Source organism: Thalia democratica, chromosome 2, assembly GCF_965202585.1.
Source record: "Thalia democratica chromosome 2, ktThaDemo2.hap1.1, whole genome shotgun sequence".
In the NCBI taxonomy this organism is placed as follows: domain Eukaryota; kingdom Metazoa; phylum Chordata; class Thaliacea; order Salpida; family Salpidae; genus Thalia; species Thalia democratica.
This window is the reverse complement of record NC_139166.1, coordinates 3,096,983-3,111,555: the sequence shown is the minus strand read 5'-3', so window position 1 is coordinate 3,111,555 and position 14,573 is coordinate 3,096,983. Positions and strand designations below refer to the sequence as shown.

Sequence of the window (14,573 nt, the reverse complement as noted above, 5' to 3'; positions counted from 1 at the left end):
ATGAATAAATATTTCAAAGTTCTTTTGATTGCACATTTAGTATCAATAGTGATTATCTTCACAACGGGTGCCCTCTTTCAAGTTGGCTCGTTTACGGTCACCGAGGAAGCAAAAAAGGTTTTATTTATTTAAAATTTTGTTTGATGAAATTTAATTATATTTTTTTATGAAAGGTCATGCAGGAGATATTTAACGAGCAGGAGAAAACAATATTGGTACTTAACAAAAAAATTGAAGGTAAGTTTTAGCTTTTTACTTAACATAAAATTTGAAGCTAACTTTTTATTTTGTTTAAAAAACTAAGTTTTTTTTTATTATATAAAAAAAATTAAGATTAAACACAACCTTTTTATTTTATTTTAAGAACGTGCTTGTGCATTAGGGTGTTTATAAAAAAAAATAAAATGACCTTTGGTTTTTTGACTCGAAATATTTTACAGTTAGCAAATATCACAAAAATACCGTGCGCAAAAAAATGATTTAAAGATTTTTTTATTGTGCCAAAAAGAAAGTTGATACTGTAAATTTCAGTTTAGTGTATGAGAAAAATCAATTTATTAAAAATGTTTATCTTTTTGTAGGCAGATCTATGTTTAAAGGTTTTTTATAAAGCTTAGACCCCAAGATTTTTTTGTACAATTATGAAGTCATAACAGCGGAAACTACCTAATGTGAAGTTAAACCCTAAATATTGTACTTTTTATAAAACCAATAGCTTTTACAATAAACAATTTAGTTTAAACAATGATTTTTAAATTCAATATAGCTTAAAAATAGCCTTTTATGGTGTTAGTACATATTGGATGTAATTTTTACATAGTTTAATTATAATTATATTTCTGCTATAATTTACAGTAAAAAGGTCATATTTTCTACAATTTTAAGAAAATCGATTCACGCACTATTAAAAGTTCTTTAAATCATCTGAAATTTTGCATATGGTGTTTTCTGATATTTGTCAACAGTTTTTTCTCCAGTTTAAAGCTCAAAGATCGATTTTTTATAAGCCCAGTACTGTGGTGCTGTGCATTAAGAATTATATTTTTCAGAATTAAAGGCTCGATTTGATGTTAATAACTCGACAACTCCAACAACTCAACAGACTTTGAGTTAGTTAACTTTTTAAATGTTTCAAAATTTGTCAAAGTTAAACAGTATCTCTACCCAGCTAAAACACCTATACAATGAACTAGTCTAAAATTTTATTTAGACTTTTTTTATTTATTTTTAGTCTTTAAACTTAAAAGTATCCTTACGAGAACTTAATATTTGAGTAGAAGTTAAAAAAAAATACATTTATGTAAAACGGTTAATACAAATAAGTATTTACAACAAGAGTAAATATATAAACTGTAAAGAAAACTATTTACTTGAAGCAGACGGTGGTTGTTTAGTGAAATAGGAAAAATATTGCTTACTAACTTAAATCTTTTGTAAAAAATAACTACCAGTAAAATTTACTTAAAAAAAAAAACTTTTAATCACATATACTACTTAATTTTATTAAAGGAGATTATTACTGTGTAATGGAGTTTCAAATGTTTAAAATACATAGTAAAATATATCTAACATTTAATTAAAATTAAATATCAAACGAAGATTAAAAATGTTGTGAAGTTTTATTTTCATATAACGTTCGTTACAAGCAAACTGTTTAAATAAAAACTAATTAAAAAAAAACAAATGAAATGCTATTTAAAAAATAAATAATCAACAAAGTAAATACATGTATGAAAAATTATTTAAATCAAAAATAACCAACAGAAAAATTCGAAGTTGTCAGACAAAGAATGAAATGGGAGTCAGCGAGAAGTTATTGCAAAGAAAGATCTGGAGACCTCATACAACACGACCCAAGATTGTTGACTCGAAGTGGAAGAAAGTTAGTTGCTTAAAATTTAAAATTAATTCAATTATGTTCACATTTAAGTATCGATACACATTTAAATATGTAAAAAAAGTCAATATAATTTGAAAACTTTCTATAACATGAAATATTTAAGTAGTTTTATTATTTTTTAAAATTAGTTATTAACTTTTTCATCCAGTCTAATAAAAAAAAATCTCGCATCAACTTTTTTAGTACGGTTAGAAAACCAAACAGAGTATGAGTAAACAATTTCAGCCAACTTAGTTGTATTATAGCACAAAATAATAAGTGTAATTATATTAATTTATTATAAATCAATTAATTAAAATTTCCAGTGAAATTTCCGAAGAACTAGGATTGACGCTTTATAATCTATACCACACGGGAATCAGGAGAGATGAGAAGAACACCAACATCTTCAGGAGGAGCAGCGACGGAGTCCAGGTTAGCTTAGAGGGATGGTATCCTAATCCTTATAGCGACGATGGTTATGATTTTATGTACTGGCACTTCTACAATGACTCAAACAAAAATACCATTTTTAACCAACCTGATCGCTCACGTTACTTTATTTGTGAATACTAACTTTGTTTGATCCGAACTTGTTATTTTTCAAACAAAAAGCATTTACTAAATATAAATTAAAAATTTTACAAAACATTAAAGACTATGTTAAATGAAATTAATTCAAAAAAATTTTATTAATAAATTCTATTTTCAAATGCTTCAAGTTTTCTCTCCTTACAAAAACAAACAGTAATATTTTCTTATCAAAGTTGTTTGCCTCTTATAATTTAAGATGTTAATTTTATTATCCTATTGTGTTACATAATAATTCAAAATATTTTATATTTCTTTAAAATTAAACAAGCAATATTTTGTTAGTTTAAATTTTATCTAATTTTTTATTTGCTTTTATTACAACAAACAAAAATATTTTTTAAATCCAAGTTATTTGCCTCTTATAATATAAGATGTCAATTTTATTTGTTTTTTATTTACTACTCAAAGTGATTTCTTTTTGTATTACAACAAATCAAAGTATTCTAACTTTTTGAAAGCTGAATAAACACCATAATATCAAATTGTATGCTATCTAATTAATAATCTAACAAAAGAACGTTTAACGAAATAATTTTTATTTTTATTAGACAACATGGTATATTTGTGACATCAAAATTATAAATAAAGTCACAAAAATCAAAAAAAAAAAAAAACACTGAGACTATCAAATTATTATTAATAGTTGTAAATAAATTTATACTAATTTGTTTTAGATTCAAAATTCAATATTCTTTTTAATCAGGTATCAAGAGCTTGTGTAACTTTTAAAAGAGTCAGGTTTTTTTTATTCTAAGCAGAAAAAAGTCAGAAAAAATTTCAGCGCATTGAAAAAATAATAAAACAAAAATAAATTGACATAATTGAGACGAAATAACGATACAAAAAAAAAAAGTTCACCATAACATATTCGGCAGATTATAAACTTAAAATTTTGCCTATAAAAATGTGAATTTTTCATATATGATACTAATTCATTTTTAAGTACCGAACTTAATTATTATTTTATTAAATAAAAAGGCAGCTGTGCTGAAAAGTTGAACAAAATTTGAATCCAGTGTAAAAAAAACATTTGTTTCTTAACATAGAAGTGTTTTTGAGGTGAAATAAATAACCTAGCAATTACAAACAAAACAAACTTTTTTTTATGACGTCACTACGATATAATTACGTCATAACTGCGTCATCAGTGAGCTCAGGTGTCCAAGATTTCCTGTAATTGAATATTCAAGTAAAAAATTAATAAAATCCTTATAAAATAATAGTTACTTGATTGTTACTTAAAAACTGTATTTAATTTCAGTTATTAGTATTTTTGATATATTTGTAGATATCATACTTAAATAATTTGTGAACAGGAATTTTCGATTGGAATTATTTTTATAGTTGTTCAAGTAACTTCTCATAATTTAATTAATAAAGTATAATGTAAGAAACACCAAAAATCATAATTTGTTTTTACTTAATTAAAACAAACTTTTAACTTTTTTATTTTTAAAATCAATTAATAATTAACTTGTGTTTAGGTTTAAATCAAATGTGTAGATTATAAAGATTATGAAAACATGACATTTTTTTTAGTGTAAGTTATTAGAAAAGAGATAATTTTTAAATTTCAGCAAAATAATAACTTAAGATCTTAGAACTTTTTATTCATGTTGTTATTATAATAAGTTCTTCTGAAAATTCTTAAGTAAAAAACTTAAAATTATAATTTCTGTACATCAAGCCGAAAAAGAATGTGGAAACATATTTTGACATGTATCAAACAGAAATAAAAGAAAGTTTATTTTTTCTGCCAGTTTCATAAAGAAGAATTTTGATATGTATTGAAGTTTTACAATTATAAGTAAATTTAAATGTTAAAATAAAAATCCATCTCTTTAATGAAATCATACTGAATTTTAAAGAAAAAAGATAATTGATTATTGTTTTCTGAAACCATTTAGTTTTTATTAAGGACATATAAAGGGTAAAACTATTTTTTATACAAGTTGGTCTTATTTTTTCGAGTTTTAATTAAGCTAACTATTTACACAATTTTAATATTCAACAAACTTATCAAAATATAGCAGGTTAAAGTTAGAGAGTACAATAGGTTGCTAATGGGAGTAGAACTAAAAATAAATTAAATTACTTAAAATCCATCTCTTCCTAAGTTTTATAGTTAATTATCTAATTTTTAGGAAATATTTCTTAAAACTCTTAAAAAAATGTGTAGTATATATTTTTAAATAGCCAAAATTACCGAACTCCAGTCAAATTAATACTAAGTATACAATCAAATATTTTTACTTGTTTAGCCTTATTTAGGGTGGCAACTTGTTTTTGGCAGATTTTCTTCCAGGTTTTAGAAAATACGCGTTTTTTAGTCTACTTTTAGTTGGAAATTAAACTTGAGGTTAAAACTGTGTTAAATATTATATCAATATTAAATAATTAATGTAAAGCTACTTTAGTTGTGTTTAAATAAAGAAATAATTTGATGATGACCAAAATTTTTAATTTATATGTTAGATTTTTAGTGTCAAATCAAAAATTTACTAATTAAAGTTGTAGAAATTGTTTAAAATTCCAGTTATATCCAGGTTTTTCAGTGATTTTTGTTCAGAATTCAATATTTTTTTAATCCTAAATTGTCAAATTTTAGGTTTTCAGGATTAGAGGCCACCCTACTCATTATAAAACTTCGAAAACCTACTTTGCCAAATTAATTGTTTAACTTCAAACCATTAAATTTTGTTACAAAGCAATGCTTCACTTAAACGAGATCTTATTCAATTAAATTTTATTATCAACTGAAGACATGGTTGCCACTGATCAAGCTGAGAAAAATTTCCTGACTTTTTACCAAAATTTTCCTGACTTTTCTAAACTCTTAAATTAAACTTATTCTAAAATACATAATCGAAAACTTCAAACTATATAAAGCTTTCAATTAAATTTTAATACAGGTTAAAACAACAGTTTTTTGCTGAATTCTATCATCAAACTTCCAGTACATCACTTAAACCATCTGTGTATGATTGATCTTTGTAATAAACATATCAGCAACATACTTGTATAATTACCTTATAAACACAGCTTGTCTGAAAAAATTCAATTTTTATTATTTCCTAGCATAAATGTATCTAAATAAACAAACGACATGTAAGGAACTTTTACAATTAAACCTTGAATAAATAACGAAATTTTACAACTAAACTCTTAAAACAATAACAAATTTTTACATTTGAAACTTTAAAACAATAAAGAACACAATTTTTTAGAATCCTAGCATAAATTTATCGAAATACAAAACGACATATATGGAACTTTTACATTTAAAACCTTTAATCAATAAGGAACTTTCACAACTAAAACCTTAAAACAATAACGGACTTTTACAATTATAACCTTAAAACAATAAAGAACTTGATCAAATACTGTTTTTTTTAAATGTATGTACTTTGATAAAACACTTAGATTCTAAAATTATGCTAGATAAACTTTTGTGTATATACCACAGTTTCACTATGGAAGTGTCCTTTCTACAGATCATCAATACTAAAAAGCATACAAAATCTGCTTGTTCAAGTAGGGTAGTTGTTCAATATGTTAATAGAAAATTTTTGCAGTTTTATAAAGAATATTTTACTAATCTATACCAGATGAAGGCATTGGAAATAAAATTAAATATTTTTGTAAATTTATAGGAAATTTTGGAATTTTTTTCTGACTTTAAAGGACTTTTGATTAATTTTTACCATTTGAAGGCTTTGAAAAACAAAGAATTTTGTAAATTTAAACTGTCAAAATCTGACTTTTTTTTTAATTTTATCAAATTTCTTGACTTTTTTCAAAACCCTTCATTTTTTCCTGATTTTTCCTGACTTTTGTCAGTTTTTTAAATTTTTCCTGATTTCCTGACTTTTCCTGACCGAGTGACAACCCTGTTCACCGCAAAGCAGATTAAATTAAAAATTATCTACATAAAATATAAATTGATATTTTTTTTATCTCAAAACTAAGTTCTAACAAATGTGCAGTTCCAAAGACTACTTTTTTAATAAATAAATACCATTTTTAATTTAATAAAAGTAACAAAAACTTGTAAGTTTACATTTTTTATGTTTCAAAACAGTTTCTAATAAAAGATAGCTGGCCGATAACACCTTACTACTATAATAACTACTTATGATATTTAAACAGGTGGTAGAAAGTAATGTGAAAATCTACTCAACAGTTTTCAAAGGCTTGAATAAAAACATAGAAATTCACAAAATAACATTAGAAAGTAAACAACAGCTAAACTTTCGAACAATTATCTAAAATATATTTATAACCGGTTTATTTAAGTGTTTCAAGACTTTAGTTTGTAGGATTAAGTTCATATTTTATTTATCTTATCTAAACATTTAAATATGAATGAATATTAAACAGAATTATAAATAAGCTGAATGGAGTAAATACTGAACTTAACTAATATTAAATGAATGTAATAAATAAGAAAGTTAAATACTTTGTAAACAAACTTTTTAAACTTGAACATATATAAATGCAAAACTCTGGCTGTAGTAAAACATAAATACTTCCATTTTTCTTACTTGAATAGCCTTATAACTAGTAAGAATAGGTTTTAATTTAAGGCCATAGGGGGGGGGTCCGACTTTTTTTTTACAAAAAATAACTTTGGATTTTATATGAAAGCTTTAAATACAAACTACAAGCCTGTTTTTATAGAATTTAAAAATATCATTTAACTTTTGAGATATTTTATTTTTTGTAAAAAGTTTCCGATACAAAAGTATGGACCGCAAATTTTTCGGGGTCAATTTTCTCAGAAATTTTAAAACTCACTAAAAATCTATCTCCTCCTTCATTTTTTGACCTAGAGACTTCAAATTTTCAGGAATTGTTCCTTTTAATATTTTGAAGAATCCTAATGTTGGAATTTTTGAAATTTTGAAAAATAAAAATTTTATCCACAAAAAACTAAAAAAAAGGGTAGTTTTTTGACAATATTTTTTTTTTTACTCAAAATTAAAAAAATTCCTACAATAGATCTCTTTAAAGTTTAATGATACACATTCTGTAAAAATTTGAGAAAGATTACTCAAAAAATGAAGGAGGAGATAGATTTTTAGTGAAATAGTTTTTTTTCGCATTTTTAGTTTTCGCCTTCCATAAGGAACCTATTGAGCGCCCTTTCTTTGATCGCTTATATCTCAAAAGTTACTTGGAGTTTTTTTAAGCGGTTAAAAGTGTCTGATAGCTCAGATTAAATTCTACAAAATAAGATCAAGTTGTAAAAAACAAAGTGGACCCCCCCCCCCCCCCTATGGCCTTAACAATTTATTTGTTTCTATAAAAATTTCAACTGCAAATAACCTAGTTTACTATTTGATTGAACACAGTATTCGTTGAGATATTTGTTATTTAAGGTAATATTAAGTAAACGTCTAGAAGATAATTAAATAAATAAAAAATTTTAATATAAATTAAATAATGATAACCTATAAGATATAAGTTTACGTAAATAAGTTTGCTTTAATATTTAAATTATTAAATCAATATAAAAATACAATTGCATTTTAAACAAAGGAATACTTGTTAAGTTAGTATTTATAAACTTATTAAACACTAATAAAATTAATAATACTCTTAATCTTAGATTTACAAAAATCTTTATAAATAATATTATATAATATTGAAATAATGTTATAAAAATTAATCTGAAATTAACAGTGTTGATAATATACTACTTAACAGAGGTTTTTTTTTTAATTTTTTGTAAATGCTTAACAGAAATTTCTTAGTGAACTTAACTATAAAATAAAAATTTTCTTGCAACTAGTTATAGAATTAATTAAAATGATAAAAAATAATAATTAATTAACTATTATGGTAATTGTTAACTTTTTCTAAATGCTTAGCAAATATTTCTATCTTTGTTAATATTAAACCTGATTTTTATACATATTATCTTTGCAGTTTATCATAATAATTAAATAATTAATAAAACTAATAGAATATTTGTCAAAGTTATTCTTCTAATAAACAAAATACAATAATAACTGAATAATAATAAAACTTAAATTACAATCTCTGAACAAAATTTCAACTAAAAAGGTATTTGTTAATTTAAATTTTTAGCAACTTGATCAGAAAGTTATACATTTCATAAAATTTGAACAAATAAGGTATATGTTAAGTTTGCCTAAATGTTTGACAACTATTTATATTTAAAAGATTGTAAAACTCATTTTTAATTAACTATTACATTTTTAATTAACTTTTATATTTTCAATTAACTTTTACCTACTTTAACTTTTTATAACTAATGGTAAAACTAGCTGGGCTTTTGTTAAAATTCATTTATTTATTTTTTAGCAATTTGACATCAAAATAATATTTTTAAATTAATAATAAAACTAACACGGTATATCTTAAGTTCGTCTAAATTAAAAAAAAATTTATAACTAACAGTGAAATTAAATTAAATAACTAACCAAACTAACTATTTAGTTTATCTGTGATTTCCTGTGGAAATTGGAACTATTTTGTCGATGCAACTTGAGAAGAAAATTTCATCAGGATTTAAGCACAAACTTCTATAAAAATAATCAGTATGTCATAATTGTTTTTATAATTAGTATGTTATATTTATAATTAAAAATATTTGTTTGTATGATTAATATGTTATATATATAATCAGTATGCTAAATTTCCAACTAAGAATATTTGTTTATGTAATCAAGACAGGAGTAATGATTTTTTTTTTCAAATTCTACTAAACTTTGTACAGATTTATTTAAAAAGCTACAAGTTGCTTATTTCAGATTTATTATATTCAAACTAATTTTTCAAGTAAAGCAAGTTAAAATGTGAGAGTAAGTTCCTTATGAAAGCATAAGACTAAACTGTGAATGAATAGAAATCATAAAATTTATCTCCTACATTTTTCGAAATAAATACTTCAAACTATAAGGAAATGTCTCTTGCAATACTTATAATAATTTATAACAGGGTTTCCTAAACTTTTTTGCAAATGACCCCTTTAAAGAAATTAAAAAAGCCATGGCCCCCTTCAACAAGATTACAAATAAACTACCATAAAAAACACTTAAGACCTTTTTTTTCTTTTTTGCATTTCATCTGCAACTCAAATATCTAGTGTAAGTTTCAAATTATGACCTCATGCCCCCCCCTTCCTCTAACCCCTTTGCTGCTCGTGGCCCCCTTTGGATAATACTGATCTATATTAATATTATTTTACACATAATTTACTTTAGAAGTTTAAATAAGTCAAAAATTTTTTTAACTTCTTATGAGAGGTTTTTTAACATTGCAAGAAATTCTAGAAATTCATCATATGAAATGGATTTTTAGTGATTTCTTTTAATTCAATATTGTATTTTTTTTTTCTTCCATAAACAAATAATTGTGTTCTTTTTTATTCACTGTTGTAGTTTTTCTTTCCATAAGGAACTTTTTGTATTCTTTAGCTTTTTCTTAAAAAATAGTTTGAATATCTAAAGTCTGTGCAAAGCAAGTTCTAATTTAGTTAAAACCCCACAAAATAAAATCATGTAGTTAAATAGTGATTTCCCCACTTCTCCTGATAGCCTTAATATATTGTATAATATAAATTGTTTACGTTGCCTAAATCAGGGTTGTCACAGATCAAGCTGAGAAAATTTTCTTTAATTTCTTCTAAAATTTACCTAACTTTTCTAAATCAAACTCTTAATTTAAACTTACTCTACAATACATAATCAAAAACTTCAAACTATATAAAGCTTTGAATCTTATTTTTATAAAGCTTAAAACAACAGTTTTTTTACTGAATTCAATCATCTAACTTTCATTACATCACATGAACCATCTGTGTATGATTCATGTATTTGCAATAAACAGCTCTACCAGCAAAACACTTGTATTTTCCAATTCATAAACACAACTTGTCAGAAAAAAGAAACAACATTTTAGCTTTTCCTAACATAAATGTTAAAATCATCAATATTAAAAAGGGATACAAAAGTTGCTTGTTAAAGTAAAGGGTAGTTGTTCAATATGTTAAAAGAAAAATTTTGCAGTTTTATAAATAATATTTTATTAATATTTACCACATGAATGCATTGGAAATTAAATAATTTTGTAAATTTTACAATTTTAGCCTGTTTTAATGGGTTTTCTATTAATCTTTTACTATTCGGAGGCTTTGGAAAATAAGGAATTTTGTAAGTTTGAACTGCAAAAACCTGATATTTTTCAAATTTTGTCAAATTTCCTGACTTTTTCTCAAAAACACCCATTTTTTCCTGACTTTTGTCTTTTGTTTAGTATTTCCTGACTTTGTGGCAGTCCTGGTTTTGTGTAAGTTTTTTCTTTGCTGAAATTTTTAATCAATTTAAAAAAAAGATAGACCATTGATAGTATGTATGTTTTAATTTCTAGTGTAATAGCTACTGAATTACAAATATTTCGTCATTTCAGTAAATTTTTGGCAGAGATTTATTAAGTAAAGTAAAATTACTCAATAAAATATGATGCTAAGTTTTTAGTGTATTATCTTTGAAATATATTTAATTTTATCATTCATTAATATTTGACAAAACTTTCTGTAATATTTATTAACATTTGTTTTTTATTTATTTATAAGTTGACATGTGTTGTATTCAAATATAAACTGAAACTTTTAAAAGTTTCTGGAAAAATATGTTGTAATGGAATATCAGTTTCAATGCTTATTTGAACAAAAATAATATAAAACCAGTCAACCAGATAGCAAGTTGATCAGATGCAAGTTTACATTTATAGAGTTATATAGGTTATAATGTAACAATTATTATACATGATGCTTGTTTTAGTGTGTTGCCATTTATTTATAATATTTACTTAGAAAAACTACATTAAAAAGTTCAAGGGAACTAAAAGAAAAAATAAAGCAAAATTTAATTAAAAAAGTTTGCCTTAATTGGTAACATAATTTTATTTTAGAATAATAACAGAATGTGTTGCCACTCTTTTAGTGAAAAAAACTGTCTTGAGTCAGCTAGTTTTTTAAAACCCTTAAAAAAGTTTTTTAACTTAAAAAATAACAAAATTTAAGTTTACCAATTAAATTTGTCATACAAGAACAAAATAATGAGAATAAATTCCATTCAAAATGTAGACAAAATCTGTCCTGAGATTTACTTTAATTAAACAAAACTTTAACTTGGTGATTTATAAACTACAGAACTATCTTGAGTCAACCTGACTTAAAAAAAATATCCTGAGTTATCCTGAAAGTGTGGCAACCCTGTTTATAATTCATTATAATATTTAGTAGTAATACTAATTGGGTATCATTAATTAGATATATATTTTTTGATTTGAACAAAATTTTTTTTTTAATAATACAGGGTTGTCACTCTTTGAGTCAAAAAATCTTCTCTGAGTGACCAGAAACTTCCCTGAGTTTTTTTCAAATTCTTAATTTTTTTATTATTTATTAAAAAATTACAATGTTAGTTATGTATTAAAGAACTAGCCGCAAGGCTAAACATTTTTTAAATAAGCATTTCAAAAAAACAATTTTTTTTTGAACAAAATATTGAAACTGGATTAATTAAATCTTATTCTAGATCTAGAAAAAATTTTCCCTGAGTTTTTTTAGAAATCTTAAAATTTCCCTGAAGTTTTTAGAAAAAACCAAAACTGCCTTGAGTTTAAAAAAAAAACCAAAATGCCCTGAGTTTCCCTGAGATTTTCTATATCTTGAAAATTCCCTGAGTTTACCTGAATTCCTTGAGTGTGTGGCAACCCTGTTAATAATAAAACTAACGAGGTATATCTTAAGTTTGTCTTAATTTAAATAAAATATACCTTATAAATAACAATAAAACCAACTAAAAATAATTATTAATAAAACTAACAGTTTATTTGTTGAGCTTTTCTGTGATTTCCTGAATTTTTGTCGTTGGCCATGTGATGAAAGCATCTCACCAGGGAATTAAAATCTATTGAAATAATTAGCATGCAATATTTCAATTAAAAATATTTTTTTTTTGATCAGTATGTTATGTTTATAATTTTAAGATCTGTTTGCCTATATAATTAAGTTATTAAATTTTTGACTAAAAATTGTATAACCACTAAAAATCTATCTCCTTCTACGTTTTTTGAGATGAAAACCTCAAACTTTAACAGGGTTGCCACTCGTTTTTTCAAAAACTTTTCTAGGTTTTTAAAAGTACAGACTTTTGGGGATGTTTTTAGTTTAAAGTTTAGTTTTAGGTGAGCAACTGTGTTAAGTAGTATAAAAAGATACTGTTAAAATAATTTGAATGTGTTTTTTAATAAAATACTTTTTGATAACAACAATTTTCTTTTTTTATTTGATAGATTTTTTGAGTCAAATCAAAATTTTACTACTGAACATGTGAAATTTCCAGGTTTTCCAATTTTTTTTTAGTGATTTTTGTTCGAAATTCCAGGTTTTTTTTTCAAAATTTCCCAAAATCCAGGATTTTCCAGGTATTTTTTACCTAAGTTGTCAAATTCCAGGTTTTTCCAGGTAAAGTGGCAACCCTACTTTAAGGAAATGTTCCTTGCAATACTTAAAATAATTTGTATGTAAATTGTTTAATAAAAGTATAATTTACAGTAGGGGTAAGGTACTTGGGTGATGTTTGCTGGACTTATGAGTACACATGATTTGGATGTGTTTTTGCTTCATTAAGAAGAATCTGAAAAAATAAACCTCAAAAATAAAAAGTTTTCCGCCCAAAAAAATAATTTCACCCCCAAAAATCACATACTTTTAGATTTTTTGACCTAAACAGTAATAAAATCACTTATACATGTTCTAGATTTATAATTTATGTCTTAAATGAAAGCTTATACTTATTGGCATATATTCAATGACATATTAACTGCTTATGATGTATTATGACATCATAATAACCCTAAATGTGCAAAATTTGTATGTAAAATGTAGTGGCAGGGAGTACAGCTCATTTTTTTGGTCATATTGTAAAATTCAAATAAATACATTAAATACATATGATTCGGATGTGTTTTTGCTTAGTTAAAAAAAATCTTAAAAAAAAATTTGTTTTCCAAAAAAAAAAAAGTTGCTGCTAAAAAAACTGACTTAAACCCCAAAAATCATAAAAACCTGACAGGAGATTTTCTTTAATCAAAAAAAAACTATACTGAGTGTTTAATAAAAAACAAAACTATCCTGAGTCAATTTGAGTTAAAAAAAATTCCTGAGTTATTCTGAAAATGTGGCAACCCTGATTTTAATTTATTATAATATTTATTAGTAATACTAAGTGGGTATCTATTAATTATACAAATAATCTAATTTTTGAGGTGAAATAAATAACCTAGTAATTACAAACTAAATAAACCTTTTTATGACGTCCAACGAAATGATTACGTCATAACTGAGTCATCAGTGAGCTCAGATGTCCAAGTTTTTCTGTAATTGAACATTCAAGTAAAAAATTAACAAAATCTTTACAAAAAATTAGTTATTTGATTGTGTCTTAAAAACTGTATTTAATTTCAACTATTAATATTTTTTGATACATTTTGTTAATGTTATACTTAAATAATTTGTGAACATGAATTTTGATTGGAATTATTTTATAATTGTAACTTTTCATAAATTAGTTAATAAAGTATAATGTAAAAAACATAAAAAATCTTAACTTCTTTTAACTTAATTTAAACAAACTTTTAACTTTTTTAATTTTCTAAACAATTAATAAGTAACTTGTGTTTAGGTTTAAATTAAATGCGTAGATTATAAAAATTATGGAAACATGACAATTTTTTTCAGTGTTAGTTGTTAGAAAAGAGATAATTTTTAAATTACACAAAAATAACTATTTAAAATGTTAGAACTTTTTTTATGGATGTTATTATAATAAATTCTTCTAAAAACTTCTTAAGTAAAAAACTTTAAATTATAATTGCTGTACATCAAGCCGAAAAAGAATGTGGAAACATATTTTGACATGTATCAAACAGAATAAAAAGAAAGTTTATTTTTTCGGTCAGTTTCATAAAGATGAATTTTGATATGTATTGAAGTTTTACAATTCTAAGTAAATTTAAATGTTAAAATAAAAATTCCATCTTTTTATTGAAATCATACTGAATT

The 14,573-nt window shown here is 23.9% G+C and overlaps 1 protein-coding gene and 1 long non-coding RNA gene across 2 annotated transcripts; one reads left to right on the top strand and one right to left on the bottom strand.

Annotated features, from left to right (window-relative positions):
• On the top strand, positions 1-2,606 carry LOC145829203 (uncharacterized). Its single transcript, XM_082936938.1, has 5 exons — positions 1-117; positions 174-237; positions 1,050-1,109; positions 1,765-1,882; positions 2,206-2,606. Exons 1-5 carry the CDS (start codon positions 1-3, stop codon positions 2,453-2,455), a joined length of 609 nt encoding a protein of 202 aa, XP_082793064.1. The 3' UTR covers positions 2,456-2,606.
• Positions 2,607-3,377: 771 nt separating this feature from the next.
• LOC145829205 (uncharacterized) lies at positions 3,378-12,365 on the bottom strand. The gene is made up of 3 exons (XR_014369552.1): positions 12,334-12,365; positions 8,923-9,024; positions 3,378-3,644 (listed from the first exon to the last, which is right to left on the bottom strand). It is a non-coding gene; the product is annotated as an uncharacterized LOC145829205 (long non-coding RNA).
• Between the last annotated feature and the right edge of the window lie 2,208 nt (positions 12,366-14,573).

Excerpts from the sequence above, each read along its gene's own strand:
- LOC145829203 (XM_082936938.1), top strand. The coding sequence starts at position 1 with ATGAATAAATATTTCAAAGTTCTTTTGATTGCACATTTAGTATCAATA. Across the intron at positions 238-1,049 it reads ACTTAACAAAAAAATTGAAG|AATTAAAGGCTCGATTTGAT; the intron begins GTAAGTTTTAGC and ends TATATTTTTCAG. Across the intron at positions 1,883-2,205 it reads TTGACTCGAAGTGGAAGAAA|TGAAATTTCCGAAGAACTAG; the intron begins GTTAGTTGCTTA and ends TAAAATTTCCAG.